At 37.8% G+C, this 17,644-nt stretch overlaps 1 protein-coding gene across 6 annotated transcripts in view; it reads left to right on the top strand.

The window, feature by feature from the left end:
• Positions 1 to 17,644, top strand: part of grb10b (growth factor receptor-bound protein 10b) — a 184,299-nt gene that overhangs the window by 43,124 nt on the left and 123,531 nt on the right. For 3 of the 6 annotated variants that reach the window (XM_072575629.1, XM_072575630.1, XM_072575627.1), the window contains exons 2-3: positions 15,523 to 15,576; positions 17,227 to 17,364. In XM_072575629.1, coding sequence (XP_072431730.1) covers positions 17,314 to 17,364 — 51 coding nt within the window. In that variant the 5' untranslated portion in view covers positions 15,523 to 15,576; positions 17,227 to 17,313. The remainder of the gene's footprint in view (positions 1 to 15,522; positions 15,577 to 17,226; positions 17,365 to 17,644) is intronic. The other 3 variants (XM_072575631.1, XM_072575628.1, XM_072575626.1) reach the window with 1 other exon arrangement.

The following is a 17,644-nucleotide window of genomic DNA, read 5'->3' as shown; positions in this document are numbered from 1 at the left end:
GTCCACAATAAAATGTATGGTACTAAAGTTTAATGGTGAATGAATTAAATGCTCCTCAAGTGGCATGTCTTCATAACATATCTGGGGTGCTCTGTACTAAGGAGTCCTAATGGGTCTCATTATAACAGGGATGATGATCTAATGACGTACAATAACTTGGGGAAAGTATTGCTGAAATATATTAACTAAATGCAGATTAAACCATTAATTATCTGATGGTTAATGTGGTGCTGCAGAATGTGTCCTCCCTTTGGGCCTTTTTAAGTCATTACCCTTCAATTTTTAAGAGGTTGCAGATGTGAGACTTATTTCCATTATCTTTGTTGAAAAGCAAGAACTTCCATTTTGGCAATGGGGTATGGAAGATTTATTTTCAATTGTGTTTTTAATTTCCATGTTAAAGGAGTTAAAAGTATGTATCTTTTGTATTTCTGCTCCATGTTTATCTCAACAAAATCTTTCTTATCAAAAGGTAAGGTTACTGCATCATCAAGTAAAGGACTTAGTGGATCTCTGAAATCTGAAAAAAACACCTAATGATTCAAAATGTGGCACTGTGTGTGGGGGGCAAGAATTGTACTAAGTAGTACCTTTTAAGGCTATGGTCAGCAAAAAAAAATCTACTTTTGTGATTTGAGTTAGTCTGCGATATGAAAAAATAGCCATCATTATCAGGCAATCATCTGAGCCTCCAGGATACTGCAGACATTTTTTTTAAAAGCAATAATCTTGGCTATTTCATTTTAAAGTTCTCTCATCAATGCCCTTCTCTTCACAGGAGTGAGAATCGGTCAAAAATTTTGGTGTTTAGTTTCATTCACTGTACTAATGCTGAAGAAGACCATGTTGCTTGGAACAGGACCTAGATGATATCTGGGATTGTTTGGTTCCCTTCATGAGATTCTTACGCTTGGTGCAACTGCAATACACCACCTTCTGTGAACAGCCACGATTTATTTCAGCAAGTACAAGCTTTTGGAGGATCACTTATTACTCTTTGCGATGTTTGCGGAGCGTGTCAAGAGATGCTCCCTGAACAAGTGAACTGTCCTCCCTTTATACATGGTTTTACATCACGTGCAAGACACAATCCTCTGCCACTCCCCCATAGTCACATGCCACCCAAAAACAATGTAAAGTGATTGTTTCTGGAAACAACCTAATGTGTGATTTAGGTTACTCCTTAAACTGTAGCATTTACGATTAGACTGTCACATCTGCCTGCGAGACAGAAACGCACACCCCCTCAGGACATCCAATTTCTTGCATGTCAGCAGAACAAATTAACCCTTTATCATCTCAGGATCTAGGAAAACTTGCAACTCAAAACCAGGCAATAATCATATCTTAACAAAAGCTCATCTGTCTTTTGATAATGCCAATGTCCTGTGGAGTCAGTTTTGATGCGGAATTTAATTTCATCTGTTGTTTCAACAGTAATCAGCATTTGAACTTTTTTAAATGTCTGCTCCCCATTCTGACAGGTGCAGCTTCAGTAATGCTTACAATTCCACACCAGCCAGGTTTATTGGTGCCCCTCATGTATGTCTCTAATCTTCTAGACGTCTCTCGCTCTCTTTCTTTACCTCCGCCACCACCTACTGCAGTGACTTGGCATCATTTTTGTTGCCACCTTGGAAAACTATTCATAAACATAATTGGTTTGTCATTCAATCCATTATTAGTGTTGTTGCAATGCCATCCTATCCAACTAGAACTGATTTTGACTTGATACAACAGTCTCCCTTCATTGCTGAGTTAATACTTTAATTCCTTACTTAGCATTTTAATTACCAGTATTTTTTCAGTATGACCTTGCCAGCTTAACATACTGAGAATAAATAAAAATTTTCATGAGTAAAGCACAACAGCAAAAGCAGACTCTGTTAGAATACGTAATTTGGATTAACCTTTGACAGAAGTCCTGGCATCACCAACGTCCGCTTTTCTGTTCAGGCTTGACATTTAGCACGGAAGCTATTATATTCTGTTTTCTGGGAACTGTGTGTAATTTTTTGAATGTAATCAATATCAGGGTTCTTACAGAAACTCTGAAGGCAAGAAGTTTTATCAAAACCTAATTTACTTTATAAACTAATTTCTTGGTCATCTTTGCATTTAAATGTGTTTACAATGTGGAATCAAAGATTTTAAGCCACAAAATTGTCATTTGGTCAATTGTGTCTGTGCCAGCTTTGTTACGATAGCTATTCACCTTGTCTATTGACCAAATGTTTGAGATTTTCTTCATCGGTTTCTTTTAAACTTTCTAGATTAAACTCCCACTACTGTTTCAATTGGTTATTTCTAGCCATTATTTTCACCATATCATAATGACCCGTTTCATCCTTGCATAGAATAAATTCTTCATCAATCTTTTTACATTTGTTGGATAAATTGCTGGTCCTTGGAAATAATTTTTCCCAATTTGCATGAACACTTTCTTCGAATTAGGACATCATGCCTCAAGTTTGGACACCTTGGTCATCCGTTCGCCTACTTTTCAAAATGAAGAACTCCAGTTTTTTTGGCATCTCTTCACTACACCAGAAGTATGGATCATTAATCTCTTCTGCATCCTCTCCCTGTTGAAGCAAGGTGGCCAAAATTGGAAATGTTTACTTGTGATCCAGTGGCGTTTTTATGGTTTGCTTATTTTCTTGTATTTATCCTTTAAAGACCTTTTTTTAAAAAAAATTAAAAATGACACTGCTTTAATTTTTTGTACTTGACCAGATTGCTGTCCCAAAACAATTTCACAGGCTTCTGCTTTAACACTATACCATTTGGATGTTAAGCAACAGTAAATTTTGTTTCTCAAACAATTGCTGTTAAGGAAGGTTTTCTTCACCCAGTGTCCTTGTTTATCTTAATTTTCACCATGGTTTATTTCAATGTTATATTTAATGGCATGTTCTCTGCAGATCAAGCATGTGGGTGTCATCTTAATCATTATGTACAAATACAGATGCTGGTAACACTCCAGTATTTGAACTAAAGATTTTGGCAGAATGAATACTGATGTTTCCCTGGAAAGCTTGGAAATAGGGAAACGTTTTTTTTAAGAAAAAGGGGGGTTGCTTACCTAAAAATTGTGAGAATTTTCTTTCTCTGAGGCCTTGTTGTCTTGGGAAAACTTTTCCTGAGAGTGATGGAGCAAGGAATATTTGAATATTTTTAAGACAGAGATAGATAAATTCCTGACTAACATGGGAATCAAAGGGTATCTAGAATAGGTAGGCTGCCATGTTCTGAATCAACCATCATTTTATTAAGCAGTGGAGCAGACATGGAGCTTAAATAGCTGATTTTTGCTTCTAATTTGGATGTTTGGATGTTGGTTTGTCGCACTGCCAGTAGAGATTGATTTTAATTTAAAAGAAAGTCAAACTTCCAAGAATGGCTGAAAGGGTCACACAACATTTCAGGTTTTAAGACTTTTACTGCAACACATTATAAACCACTTTGACTGAATACTATTTCATTAGGCGTATTATACTTGGAACTATTTTTTCTAAAAAAAGTCCTCCCTACCATTTTAATGTGTAAAGTGACTGAATTATTCATTTCCTCCTAGTGGATGCATTGATATATTCTTCTAAGAATCCTTAGATTCTAAAAATAGTCGCAGAGCATTGGAAAAGTGGCAATTTAGCTGAACATATTTCATTGGGAACGTGAATGTCTGTTATACAGAATGGGAAAACAAACATTTAGAAACACAGACTCAGCACAGTTTCATGAAGGGGATATAATTCCTGACAAGTTTACTAGAATTATTTGAGTTTTTAACAGGGTAAATAAAAGGGAAGTAGCAATATATTTAGATTTTCACAAGGCATTCAATAAGGTACTTATAGGACTAATTAAGAGCTCATGGTGTTGAGAGTGGTATATTAGTATGGATAAGGGATTAGCTAACTAATGGAAGACCAGAATTGGGAAAAAGTCATCATATTCAGGATGGCAACATTTTAACTTCAGTTAACTTTTAGAGTATCACAGGGATGAGTGCTGGGGCCACAGTTATTCACTAGACAGAGGAACCTTGATTATCCGAAGGACTGGGGCGGGGCGTATTTTGTTTCATTAATTGAATGCTTGATAATATAGTTTAGCTGAGCATCAGGGCCTTTCGATCTTGCCAGATAATCTGATATTCGGAGAATCGAGGTTTCTCTGTTGTTCTGTTTTCCCCTCGCCACCACATTAACCCCCTGCACCTCCCACCGCTCCCCCCCCCCCCCATGCCAGGAGGACCTAGTACAAAATTTAGTTGCTAAATGAAATCCAATGAACTGTGACAAACTGTGGTTGACCTGATTGCCATTTCTCGGCAAAATTGGCGGTTAGATATCATGAGGTGGGAGGATCTTCTAAGTAGTCTGAACTTGTTATAAACTTTTAGTTAGTTAGCCAGAGGTAACATCTCAAACTAAATTAAGATTTGTGTATAGTTTGTGGCCTCTGACAACATTGCAGCAGTTTCACTGAAGACTTAGTCTCCAGCAGCTGCTGTGCCCCTTGCCAGTTTGTTGCACTATAACTACAACACTGGCCTTAACCTGACAATGTGGAAAATTTTCCAGGCATGTCCTGCACAAAAGATGCAGAATAAATTCAACCCAGCCACTTAGCACCCCAATTTCTCTACTCTTGAACATGAATAAAGAGATGGAAAGGAATCATCAACTGTGCTATAAAGTAGCACAAGTTTAGCACTTTGCAGTTCCATCAGGACCACTTGTCTTGTGACCAAAAGAACTGACTCCCAAAGAGGAGATGAGTGACTGTCCTTGCCATCATGGCCCTATGCTATCAAATGTGGTTTCAAGGAGCCCCTAGCAAAACTGAAGTTTGGGAGGGATGAAGGAGATGTTGATGGTAGTGATAGTTATGATGATCTCTGGCATTTTACCTGGGACAACAGAAGATGGCTTTGGTTGGAGTTCAGTTATTTCAGCTCCAGGACATCTGTGTCAAATTTTTCAGGGTAATAACTTAAGTTGTACCTTTTCAGCTGCATTTTTGGTTATCTTCCTCCATTATAAGGTCAGAAATGAGGATGTTCATCAATGATCTCACAATGTATCCACGCTTGGTCTGAAAAGTTGTAAGTATTTGTGCAATGTAAATGTCTGGCAATGACCACCTTCAGTGTGAGACAATCTAACTATCACCTTTGCCATTCACTGGCGTTACCATTACTGAATTTTAATTTCTGATCGATGATCCACCAGGATATTGATAATTGATCCTGGGGATATCATCAACTGCTCCTCGGATGCTGCCTGAACTGCTGTGCTTTTCCAGCACTACTCTAACCTAGACTCTGGTTTCCAGCATCTGCAGTCATTGTTTTTACCCAGAAGTTAAACTGGACTAACCATATATACACAGTAGCTACAAGAACCAGTCAAATGCAAGGAATCCCATAGTGATCCCATAATGAATCACTTGCCACTGAGCTCCTTAAAGTCTGTTCACCATGTTGTCTAATTCTTCCTGAAATCAAGTTAGACAAACTCCAAACAGAATGTTATGAATGAATTTGCCCAGATATCCCACAACACCAAAGTGGTCAAATCAATGCAAACACAAGCCAGTGTCAATGCAAAACTGTCCCAGCTTTATTTGGAAACAAGTTACAATGACTTTTAATACTAAGCACCTCTAATCCAATTTGTCCCTTTAAGCTTACAATACTTCCTGAGTTTAATGCAATTTATGCAGTCAGTCTCTCTGTGGCTCGGTCTCTGCATCTTCGAAGTTGTTTTCTGTTGTCTACTCTTTTTCCGGATTGTTGACTGGTCTCCTTGGAAGGTCTCCAGAAAACTCAGGAGATTTGGTCGGCAGGTGGGCCCTGTTTTTAATGCCCTTTTGGATGGTTTTCTAGAACTTCCTATAGCCCATGCCAATCAGGGCAGGCACTTAATCATTTTGAAACATTCAGTCATTTGGATGGCTTGCCACTGTTTGTTTCTTTGTGTAGCAGGACCCGGTGCCTTTCTGCCTCAGCATTGTGTTTGGTGGAAAAGTTCTTGGGGATATGTCTGTCCAGGAGAGCTGTTTCCTTTTATGTTATGCTAATACTGTTAGCACCTGGCTGCAGTGTTTGCACTGTCTGGTATGTGGCTCTTGAGATTTCTTGGCTGATGTTCCCAGCATCCCTTGCTGTTTGGCCAAGTTAGCAATCCAAGGAGGTTGCTACATTCCTCTATAAGGCACAAGTCAATAGTGTGATGGAATAGTCTCGACTTGCCAGAATAAGTGCTGCTCCAACAACATTCAGAAGACTTGACACTATGCGGAACAAAGTAGGCCACTTGATTGGCACCACATTATCAAACATTCACTCCTTTCACTATAGGTACTTGGCAACAGTAGTGTGTACCATTTACAAGATGCATTGCAGAAACTCACCAAGACTCCTTAGATAGCACACTCCAAACCCAAGTACTAGGGCAGCATATACATTGGAATGCCACCACCTGCATGTTCTCCTCAAAACCACTCACCATCCTTACTTTAATATATGGCCACTTCCATTAGTATTGCTAGATCAAAACTCTGGAATTCTCTCCCTAATTTCACTGTTGGTCTACTGAAACCAGATAGATTGCAGGGGTTTAAGAAGGAAGTCTACTACCGCCATCTTCTCAAGGGAAATTGTACCCTTGCACAAAGCCATGTTGACTATCCCAATCAGTCCTTGCCTTTCCAAATATACATAAATCTTGTCCCTCAGATTCCCCACCAACAACTTTCCCAACACTGATGTCTGACTCACCTGTCTATAGTTCCCTGGCTTTTCCTTACCACCTTTTTTAAATAATGGCACAACATTAGCCAACGTCCAGTTCTCCGGCACCTCACCTGTGACTATTGATGATACCAATACCTCAGCAAGAGGCTCAGCAAACACTTGCCTAGCTTCTCAGAGTTCTAGGATACACCTGATCCAGTCCTGGTGATTTATCCACCTTTGTGCATTTTAAGATGTCATTCGCTACTCCCTCTGTAATATGGACATTTTTCAAGATATCACTATTTATTTCCCAAGTTCTCTAGCTTACATATCCTCCTCCACAGTAAACACTGATGCATAATGTTCATTTTGTATCTCCCTGATCTGTGATTGCACTCAGAGGTGACCTTGCTGAACTTTAATGGGTCCTGTTCTCTCCCTCGATACTCTTTTGTCCTTCAATATATTTGTAGAATCCCTTTGGATTCTTTTTAGCCCTATTAGCCAAAGCTATCTTGTGTCCCCTTTTTGCTCTCTGATCTCGCTCTTAAGTACACTCCTACCTTTTTCCAGTTGTTATTATTACCTCACTTCAAATTGCATGTTGTCAGTGTTGGGTATCTTGCTGAGTGTCTCAACTTTGTTACAGCTGAGATGAAAAGAGTACGATGACTCTCTCTGGTCCCCCTTTTTCACAGGTCACAATGTGAATTTGTTTGCCCAGGTCTTTATATTGCCAAATGTATGCTTTCCTGTGTGAGGCTTTAAAAAAGATCAAATTGAGTATTTAATAAATGCAATAATTGATTTACAATCACAAAAATTTAATGTAGATGCAAAACTAATTTAAACTATGCTGTGTAAAATGAAAATACAAGCATTTATCCCTCTAAGTAGAGTCATAGAAATATACAGCATGGAAATAGACCCATTGAGTCCCACCTGCCAGCACTGGCCCATATCCCTCCAGACCGTTCCTATTCATATACCCATCTAAATGCCTTTTAACTGTCGCTTTTGTACCAACCTCCACCACTTCCTCTGGCAGCTCATTCCATACACGTACCACCCTCTGTGTGAAAAAGTTGCCCCTTGGGCCCCTTTTATATCTTTCCCCTCTCACCCTAAACCTATGCCGTCTAGTTCTGGACTCCCTAACCCCAGGGAAAAGACTTTGTCTATTTATCCTATCCATGCCCCTCATAATTTTGTAAACCTCTATAAGGTCACCACCCCAAAACATGGACCCATGTAGCAGGTATAGGAGGAACATTGATTTTCTCTGTAGGGATTCACTTTTGGGAGTTGGGGGTGGCAGGGGAGGGAAAGCACTTTTGGATAATAAAGCTAAACTCTGTGGAAGGAAAAAGAAGGTGGTGTGGAATGTTCAGATGTTGGTCAAGTTGACATTCTGGTGCACATACATAGTTAATTAGATATAAAGCCTCTGGGGTCTTGGCAGACAAAGTTTCCTCTGGAAACAAAGTATTGATGCCTTACAGATGCTTTTCAAGATGGCAATCCACCTTCTTGCTAGGTGTGCGACTGTGATTTATTAAGTGCTGAAGAAAAGACATCACCTCGGAAAAAGCATGAAGTAAGCATGTTATTGCCTGGAATCAAAGAAAGTTGTTTGATTTCTGTTTTAAAGATATTACGAGACTGTCAATTTTTCCACTCATGAAAGAGAGGATGGTAATTAGTTGAACATGCAAAAGTGAAGTGATTGAGGCTCGAGGATGATGACAGAAAACAAGAATTGAAATGATGTGTGCTGGTACGATTCACTGGAATGTAATTTGATGTTAACATGCATTTTAGTGAAAGGGAAGCTTGGATGATGGGCACTAAATTGATTTCTCTTGGAGATGTTTGTGTCCTTGTCTTTTCCTTGCATTTTAGGAAAACTGGACTTGACAATCGAGCCAACACCCGAGGCATTGGGAGCATAAGTGGAGGCAAATAAACCTCGCCAATCTTTTGATTAGATCATGGCATGGCATTGGGATACCACAAGTGTATGAAGAATATACTGAAACCAGTTCATTAAAGACTGGTAAAAGATAGGAAGTATTGCATTGAAGAATGGGTTTCAATCATGTGCACCTACTTGAGGAACAGCATGGCATAAAATGGTCAATGTGACCAGTAATGTCTTTAGATAATTTTGTTCAAAGAAAATTACTCTTCAAAGAAAAACGACACCAAAAGAACTGGTTCACATCAGTATGCAGTTAATTTGAGTAGGTTTTATTATTCAGTTAAAAATTCACCTGTACGTTGGAATAATATTTGAAAGTTCACTGTGATCAGGAAATGAAATCCCAAATATGACCATTCAGTTGTAAAAATTCTGAAGTTAACCAGTTGTTTAAAACTCTTGCCTTAAAATGCCATATCTTGTATTTAGTTTAAGAATAAATAAATGAATTGTTATTTATCTTGGTGGTTCTTTCTTCATTTGGCTTTATATGACTAATTCAAATTTGGAGGCAAATTCTCACAAGAAAACGTTTTGACAATCTGATTTCAAACAGAAATCTCAACTTTTGTTTTAATGACAACTGATTAGCTCCTTAAAGAGATGTAACACTGCAACCTCAGTCTTGTAAACAATTTGCATCCACTGCAACTCTCTTCCTTATCTGAAAGCATCACAGTAATAAAATAAAATTCCAATACCCAAATAATTCAAAAATATCATCCAGACTACAAAGATACATAAAACAACTTTTAACAACATAGGAACACAAATACATGCAATATCAGACCACAAAAGGTTAACATTTAGCTCAATGATCAATGTAACATTCAAGCAGAAGATGATTCATTACCCTAATGAAATAGAAAAATAAGCTTTTCTCTCTTCGACCTTCTGAACACTTTCTTCCAATCTCAGTTTTTAACTTTATGGTTATACTTTAACAGTAAGATGTACAAATTGTGTTATAATCCGTGCCAATTTAGTTCAGTTGGCTTGATGTCTGGTTTGTGATGCATGGATTTCATTTTCACACTTGCTGAGTTTGCTATGTAGGAGTCTCTTTCTCAACCCTCTCCCCTCGCCTGAGAGCTGGTGACCCTCTGGTTAAATCACCACCACTCAACTCTTTATTTTCTCTCTCTTTTTTCTCTCTCTCTCTTTTTAATGAGAGCACACTACAAGAGAAGCACCAGCTATAATATACGGTCACAATTCTAGATTTTGCCTCTATTCGTCTTGGTGTGATAAATGCCTACTGTTTGGAGAATTTCCCTTTTAATTTCAACATCCTAGGTTCCAACTGAGAGCGATCTGTTTCTCCTGATCTGGGACACTTATGTCAAAAGTTCACCAATTTATTTGAAGTTAGTAAATTACTTCATTGATGTTTTGGTTGAATTGTTTTAACATCGCTAACAATTAGCTTGCAAATTACTGTCATATATAACTTTGTTACTCCCTTGGGTTCCTGACCTCGTATCAGTGATACGGATTGTGATTCGGCCCTGCATACAACTTCTCTCGGACTGTCAGCCCGGGTACTACATATATACCTAGATCGTTTCAAGCAACTTGAGTCCCAGATCAGAGATTCTGACCTGCCCTATTGGCGGGGAAAGATTAGTGAGCCTACCTCAAAATGAACACCAAATCATTACCCATTTTCACACAAGTCCAGGCGAATCTGAGTCATGGCACCACTGTCAGGGTGAGTAATAATCCTTTATTTCCCTTAAAACCAGATTTGTTTATTTACTTTTGCATACACAGGGAAGGTGCATATTCAGAAATGGCATCTAGCTCAACTGTCCGTCAGACGAACAAAGGTTTTATGTCTATTTTACAGATAACTAGCTTCAAATGACTATCATCCCAAAAATTAATTTCCAGTTTTAAAAACTCACTCTTATCTTTGCCCAGTTGTTATCATAGTTCAGATCAGCTAGTAGACAACTGATGCAATCATTAATCAAGCTCATACATATGACTGTTATCCAATCATATCATCACATGTTTGCATCTCTTAGCTGCAGTACATCTTTTGTGATTTGCCAGTAAACCTACACTTCATATTTCCTTTTCGGTCCTTCTATTGCCAATGTTGAATATTTTCCTTATTAGTTGATGTATGGGAAGGGCATTTTAGAATCTCAACTAGAGAAAGAGTTTTGAATGCTTCTGATATGTGCTAATATCATTCTTGGTTTGGGGAGTTGACCCGGGTTCACGGTAAGACTACATGAAAATCCTATAGCTTTAGGAGGTGTATTTTATCCTGGTCCTTTCTATGAAGAAAGGTTGAGACGGAGATGCCGAGCATCTGCTCCAAAGTCAATAAAGCAAACAGCTTCTGGCACCTTGTTTTTTTTAAAGTTGAAACAATAGAAGCAGCCTGAATGAGTTGGGTGAAACTCCCACAGAACCAGGATTTTTATTTAGTTTTAGCTGTCAGCAACTGTTGTTGAGGTCTTATGTGCAAGCTCTTCCTCCCTCTCTTTCTCTCTCTCTCTCTCTCCCTCTCTCTCTCTCTCTCTCTCTCTCTCTCTCTCTCTCTCTCTCTCTCTCTCTCTCAGCTAAAAGCTGGGGTTCTTCTGCTGGGAATGCATGTGAGACCATTAGCGGTAGTTAAAATATATGTATTTCTTTATTTTTTTTATATATAATTTTGTTAAACCTTTCAATGATTACAGTTAAACCAAATCTTTTGTTTTTATTTTGTCTGTATTTTAATTCTAGTGAATGAATAAATTATTTTCTTTTTCAAGGCTGCTAGTTGACCAATTAAGTTGCATCGGGAACACAATGCTTTACACTTACCTTTAAAATAAGAAAAAAAATAGCATCTGGATTATTGTAATATACTTTTGAGGTAGTTTGTCTGGTCCATAATGAATTGGAAGCTCTTTCCAGAATCTAACTTTGTATTTCTGGGTTGGATTTAGGATTATTGGATTTAAAGGCAGTTAGTCACGAGTGTTGGTGTTCTCTTTTTGGGTGTTGAATTTGGTTAGTCTAAGTAGAGTGTGCCTTGTGTAGTAAAGGCTCTTTCAGTCACTAAATGTTACCTCAAGGTTGAGGAAGTCATTTCAGGAGTTTTAGAGATAGTGAGCAAGGCAGAAGTTTTTGGAATTGGCAGAGACGCTGGGTTTGAGGTTGCTTTTATCTATATGAAAAGGTGGGTGGTGGTGGTGGGGTTGAGGGGGTGAGGGGGGAAGCGCTAATTGCAGCAATAGCTCAACATTTACAATTGCCAGAAATGCCATCGGAATAATTGGAAATAGCTAAAATTCAGTTACAGGTGATGCACTTTAAATACGAAAAGGAAATGAAACCATTTGATTTAGAATTAAAAGCAGAGGGTTAAAAAAAGGAAAAGATGGCCCCAGCAGGAGAAGGGGAGCGTTCTTGAATTTTAGAGGATGGAATTGGCAACTTAAAGTAGATTTAAGATGGTGGAGGTAACGATGGAACATCAGAGTGATGGAGAGCAAACCCATTGTAGCCAAAGATTTAGTGGGGATTTGTTTTAAAATGTTCAAGCATTGCCAAACTTTGACAAGAAGAATGGAGAAGCCTTTTTCATTTCATTTGAGAAATTGACTAAACAAATGAAATGGCCAGTGACCATGTGGGTATCATTGGTATGGAGTGCTAGAGAGGTATTTGCATCACTACTTGAGGAAGTATCTAGAGTGTAGATGAATAAAGCCATTTTAAGAGCATATGAGCTAGTGCCAGAAGGCCACAGACAATGTTTTAGAAATCTAAGGAGGGAACCTGGTCAAACACGTAATTTGAATGGATCAAACAAAGTAATTTTGATAGATGGATAGGGGCACTGAAAATAGGTCAAAGGTAATTTGCTCTTACATGATTATTTTGGTGGAGATCAAAAAATTCACTTCCTGAAAAAGTGAAATCTCGTGGAAGTGCAAAGAGTTAAGACTGCAAAATTAGCAGCAAAAACGACAGATGATCACATGTTGGTTCATAAATCAAAGTTTGGCTTCTAACATGAATTTCAATCTGTGTGGATAGAAATTGGGGAAAAGAGAAATTCTCACGTGGTCAGGGAAAAGTAGATCTCATTGACCATAGTACAAATAATTTACCCTAGGGTAAAAAATCAAGGGGAAAGAGAAGTAAAAAAGCTCAGGTGGTTTCACTTTAATACTGTAGGCCACATAAAGTCGCAGTGTTGCTGGATTAGAAAAAAGCAGTGGGAAACGGATGTGGGAAAACAAGATAAGCCAGAGAGTTTTGTTGAAGTGATAAGGAAAGCATGGTTGAAGCTAAAAAGCTGCAACAGAATGTACAGCCTGGCCAGGGGTTGGTTGAGAACAACGTGCCAGATGTCTTTAAAGAATTTAGTTGCTTAAGGTTTGCTCTTTTTTTAAACCAGGCAGAGTAGGTAAAGAAATTAAAATTTTGAGTTATTGGAAGAAGTCAATTTGTGGTGAGAGATCAGGAGACATATAATTCAGAAGGAGAATTGCCAGAAACAGTGGCAATATGTGGAATTCTTGGTAAGAAGAGCAGTGTTCCACTATATGGAGTGTGTTTAGAGCCTGGTGAAAAGTGAACTAATGGTAGGAGTAATTGAAACACCTCAGGTGGTGACAAAACCAGCACCCTTAATATCTATTGCAACATTGGAGGTGCCTTTTACAAGAATTTTAATTGATTGTGTAGAACCCCTACCTAAACCAAAAATTCAGAATCAGTGTTTGCTGACCATAATTACTGTGTCTACTAGATTTTCAGAGGCCATTTATTATGCAGTATCATGGCTATAAGGATTGTAGAAGGGTTACTGAATTTTTTTTTTTAGTGAGATACTGGCTACCCAAAGAAATACAGTTGGATCAAGGGTCAAATTTTACAAAGTTATTCAAGGATGTTGTGGATATCTTGGAATAAAACCATTGAAATCCATGGAGCCTTAGAATGGTGGCATCAAACTTTAAATCAAGACTCTATACAATTAGGGGTAAAGGAATTCCGTTCATATTTTTTGTAATTAGGGATGCACCTAATGAATCAACTAATTTCAGTCCATTTAATTTGGTTTTTGGGCATGAGGTGAGAGATCATATGAATTAATTAAGGTGAATTTAAGAAGTCAGAGTCCAAATGTGTGGTCTCTTAACTTTGTGTCACATTTAGGGAGAGATTAAAGTGTGAGTGAGTTAGCTAGACAGTATTTGAAAGTGGCACAGCCTATGATGAAATAGGAAGCAGAAAAGAAATCAAAAATTTGCAATTTTGCAAGTGGAGATCAAGTGTTAGTGTTACTACCAGTGGCCTAAAAGCAAGGTTTAGTGGGCCTTATCAAATCGAAAGGAAATTGAGTGAGGTGAATTATTTGAAAAAATGTCAGATAGGAAGAAATCTGTGTCATGTGAATATGCTCAAACAAAATTTTGATAGGAAAGAAAAAGGAGGTGTTGCTGGTTGCAATGCAAAGTGAAGAATCAAGTTCAGATGATTCTGAATTGGACGCTCTTGAAATTAAGTTAGACAATGAAGTTCTCAAGTTGGGATAAAATATTGAGTTACCTTTTAGAGGAAAATCAAAATGACTTGAAACAGTTATTACAACCGCAAGGCGATATATGGGACTAAATTGGGAAGTACTAATCTGATTATACATGACTTAGATATAGAAAATGCTGTTCCAATTAAGCAATATTCTTATAGACTTAACCCTCTAAAGTTGGCAGAGGTTCAAAAAGAGATTGAAAGGATGCTCAAAGACAATATAATTGAAGTGAGTTGCAGCCAAATAGAGCTCACCCACTGTAATGGTGCCAAAAGTAGATGCTACCCAATGATTATGTGTGGACTACTGCAAAATCAATGGAGTTAAAAATATTGAGTCATGTCATATTCCATGTTTGGTAGCTAAATTGCGAAGATGGGAATGCAACTTATATTTGAAAGTTGGACTAACTCAGAGGTATTGGCAGGTACCTTTTATCTGAAAGAGCGAAGAAAATTTCAAGCTTTCTTGACGTAGAATGGAATGTACCAGTTTAAAGTCATGCCATTTGATATGAAAAATGCATCATTTTGGGGTTACCTAATTATGTGGTGAACATAGAAACTGGTGATTATTTTTATCACACATGGAAGGAACATTTGGAGCATCTGTCTGGATTGTTTGATTGACTTTAAGAGGCAAGCTTGGTGATAAAGCTGACTGAGAATGAGTTTGCAAAAGTCGAAGTCATGTTCCTGGGGCATGTCATTGGTTATGGAAAGATGGTTCCACTGGATATGAAAGCAAAGGTTATTAATATTCCATTGACGAAGAGGATAGTTCTCCAATTCCTGAGACTGAGTGGTTTTTCCCAGAAGTTTGTTCCACTGACTGACTTGTTAAAGTGCAAAACATTTCAGTGGACAGAGGCGTGTCAGAAAACATTTTGACAGCCTGAAAGCTGTGTTAACCACTTGTCCTAGTATTAGCCATACCTAATTATGCAAAGCCATTCAGTGTCAAAGCCACTTTGACACTGAAGAATTGTCAACAGAAGTATTCCACGATTGAGAAGGAGAACTTGAGCTTGGTACTAGTGCTGCTAGAATTGCATGTAAGATATTCTATTTTTCCTGAATTTGCCTTTGCCAAGGGGATATTTATGTGATGTTACTATATTGGAAAAGTTAATTAGTAGTTTGACATATTGTGTTTTAAACATTTTGATATTTACAGTTAAGCCAATTCTCTTATTTTTATTTTGCCTGTGCTTTAATTATAGTGTGAATAAAGTGTGTTTTGTTTCAGGCTTGCTAGTTTGACCAATTCCGTTCCAACTAGAACACCTATACCTTTAAAATAGTAAGTTAAGGTCTGGATTATCTTATATTTTGAGGGGGTTTGGCCGGGTCCATAACTGCAGTCATTTGTCTTAGCCCTGATCTTTTTGTTTCTGACCTCATCATATGGCTTGGTGACGACATACAGTTTAAAAAATGTATTAAATATTATGAAACCTGTAGAACCCAGCTCAAAGCTAAGGAATCAAATCAAGATATACAGTTTGAGTATTGATCTCGGTCAAAGTATTCATATGCAACTTTATCAAGTGCCTTCAAAATTTCAATGTACATAAATATTATCCATTAATTTCATAACTCCTCCCAAAATAAATTTGATCACCATTATTACTTGTTACTTCTAAATAAATGTCATGGCTCCTTATGTCTACTGTTTTTCTTCATGTTGACAGAACAATAATAGGTTGTTTTAACTGTGTCCGAAACAGCTGTTAAGAGATCAGACAAAGGTGACACAGATGATTTTTAATAGTTTTGTAGAACACTCTTGTTACTTAGAATGTAAGAAGTCTAGAAAGAGACAATATTTTGGATCAAGTAACGAGAAATGGAGTTATGGGTTAATGTGTCACTTGGGAGTGGAGGCCATGGAGTCTTAGAGATGTACAGCACGGAAACAGATCCTTCAGTCCAACTTGTCCATGCCGATCAGATATCCTAACATAATCTACTCCCTTTTGCCAACACTTGGCCCATATCCCTTTAAACCCTTCTCATTCATATACACATCCAGACGCTTTTTAAATGTTGTAATTGTACCAGCCTCCACCACTTCCTCTAGCAGCTCATTCCATATATATACCACTCTCTCTGAAAAGCTTACCCCTTCGGTCCCTTCATATCTTTCTCCCCTCACCCTAAACCTATGCCCTCTAGTCCTAGACTCCCCCACCCCAGAGACAAGACCTTGTGTATTTACTATACATGTCCCTTATAATTTTATAAACCTCTATAAGGTCACTCCTCAGCCTCTGACGCTCCAGGGAAATCAGCCCCAGCCTATTCAGCTTCTTCCTATAGCTCAAATCCTCCAACCCTGGTAACATCCTTGTAAATCTTTTTCAAGTTTCACAGCATCCTTCAGATAGAAAGTAAGTGTTCTGCTGCTTTTGAGCATGCTATTGGGGAGATTTCATTGAAGAGGTACTGTACTGTTATAAGCACACAATACCCCCAGTGCCCATTTCCAGCAAATTGTGTTTACAGTCAAGTCCAAAGAAAAGAATGCCAGTTGAAGTGTTTAGTTTTTTGAATTGGTTAAGCTGCATCCATTCAGGTGAGTATTCTGTTACATTATTTAAAAAAATATTTGTGTGTTAAGGGAGTCTGAGAATTAGTCTGTAGTTTCTGATAACCAACTTCCTGCCCTGCTCTTAGGCATTATCAAGACCCTGGTGAATGGTGTTAAATTGAAGAATTGCAAAGAAAATCCAGTATTCAGATGTGATCTAATTAACATGCCTGCTAAATGTCAGCATGAAACCATTTTCCAGATATGTAAGAATAGTTGTTTCTTCAACAATGATTTCATCCTGACCAAACTGTGTTCATCACAGATGGGAAGATGTTCTTCGAATCAGTTGTATGGCTACAAGGATAACTAACTTTTACAGTAAAAAAATTGAATTCACTGAACATTCTGTCTTTACAGGTGAAATTCCCAGATTATATGAAACATTGCCAGTAGATGTGGATGCCATTTATGTGGAAAATTCTTTAGTTGAAGAGAAAAATCAACATGGCATTGGCTGGCTGTCCAGACTCTTTCCTTCACCATCCCTACTATCAGGTTGGGACATTTCTTATTTACATATCAGTGAAATATTTTATTCTGTACCTTTTTTACCAAATTAATTTAAAAGTAAAAATAGTGAATAGTGGTGTTCTAATCTTAGTTCAAATAATTCTCAGTCATCAGCATGACCAATTTGGAGAAGAGCAGAGTCCCTGTGATTAAAATATCATTGAAGCTGTAATTTCAAATTTCCCCAGAATTTAAAGTATTTGAATTCCAATTTTTTCCTGATTATTATATACGGGAAGTACATGGACAATAAGAATTATGTGAA

This window comes from Chiloscyllium punctatum, chromosome 8 (assembly GCF_047496795.1).
Source record: "Chiloscyllium punctatum isolate Juve2018m chromosome 8, sChiPun1.3, whole genome shotgun sequence".
Taxonomy (NCBI): Eukaryota; Metazoa; Chordata; class Chondrichthyes; order Orectolobiformes; family Hemiscylliidae; genus Chiloscyllium; species Chiloscyllium punctatum.
This window is presented reverse-complemented; position numbering and strand designations above follow the sequence as displayed.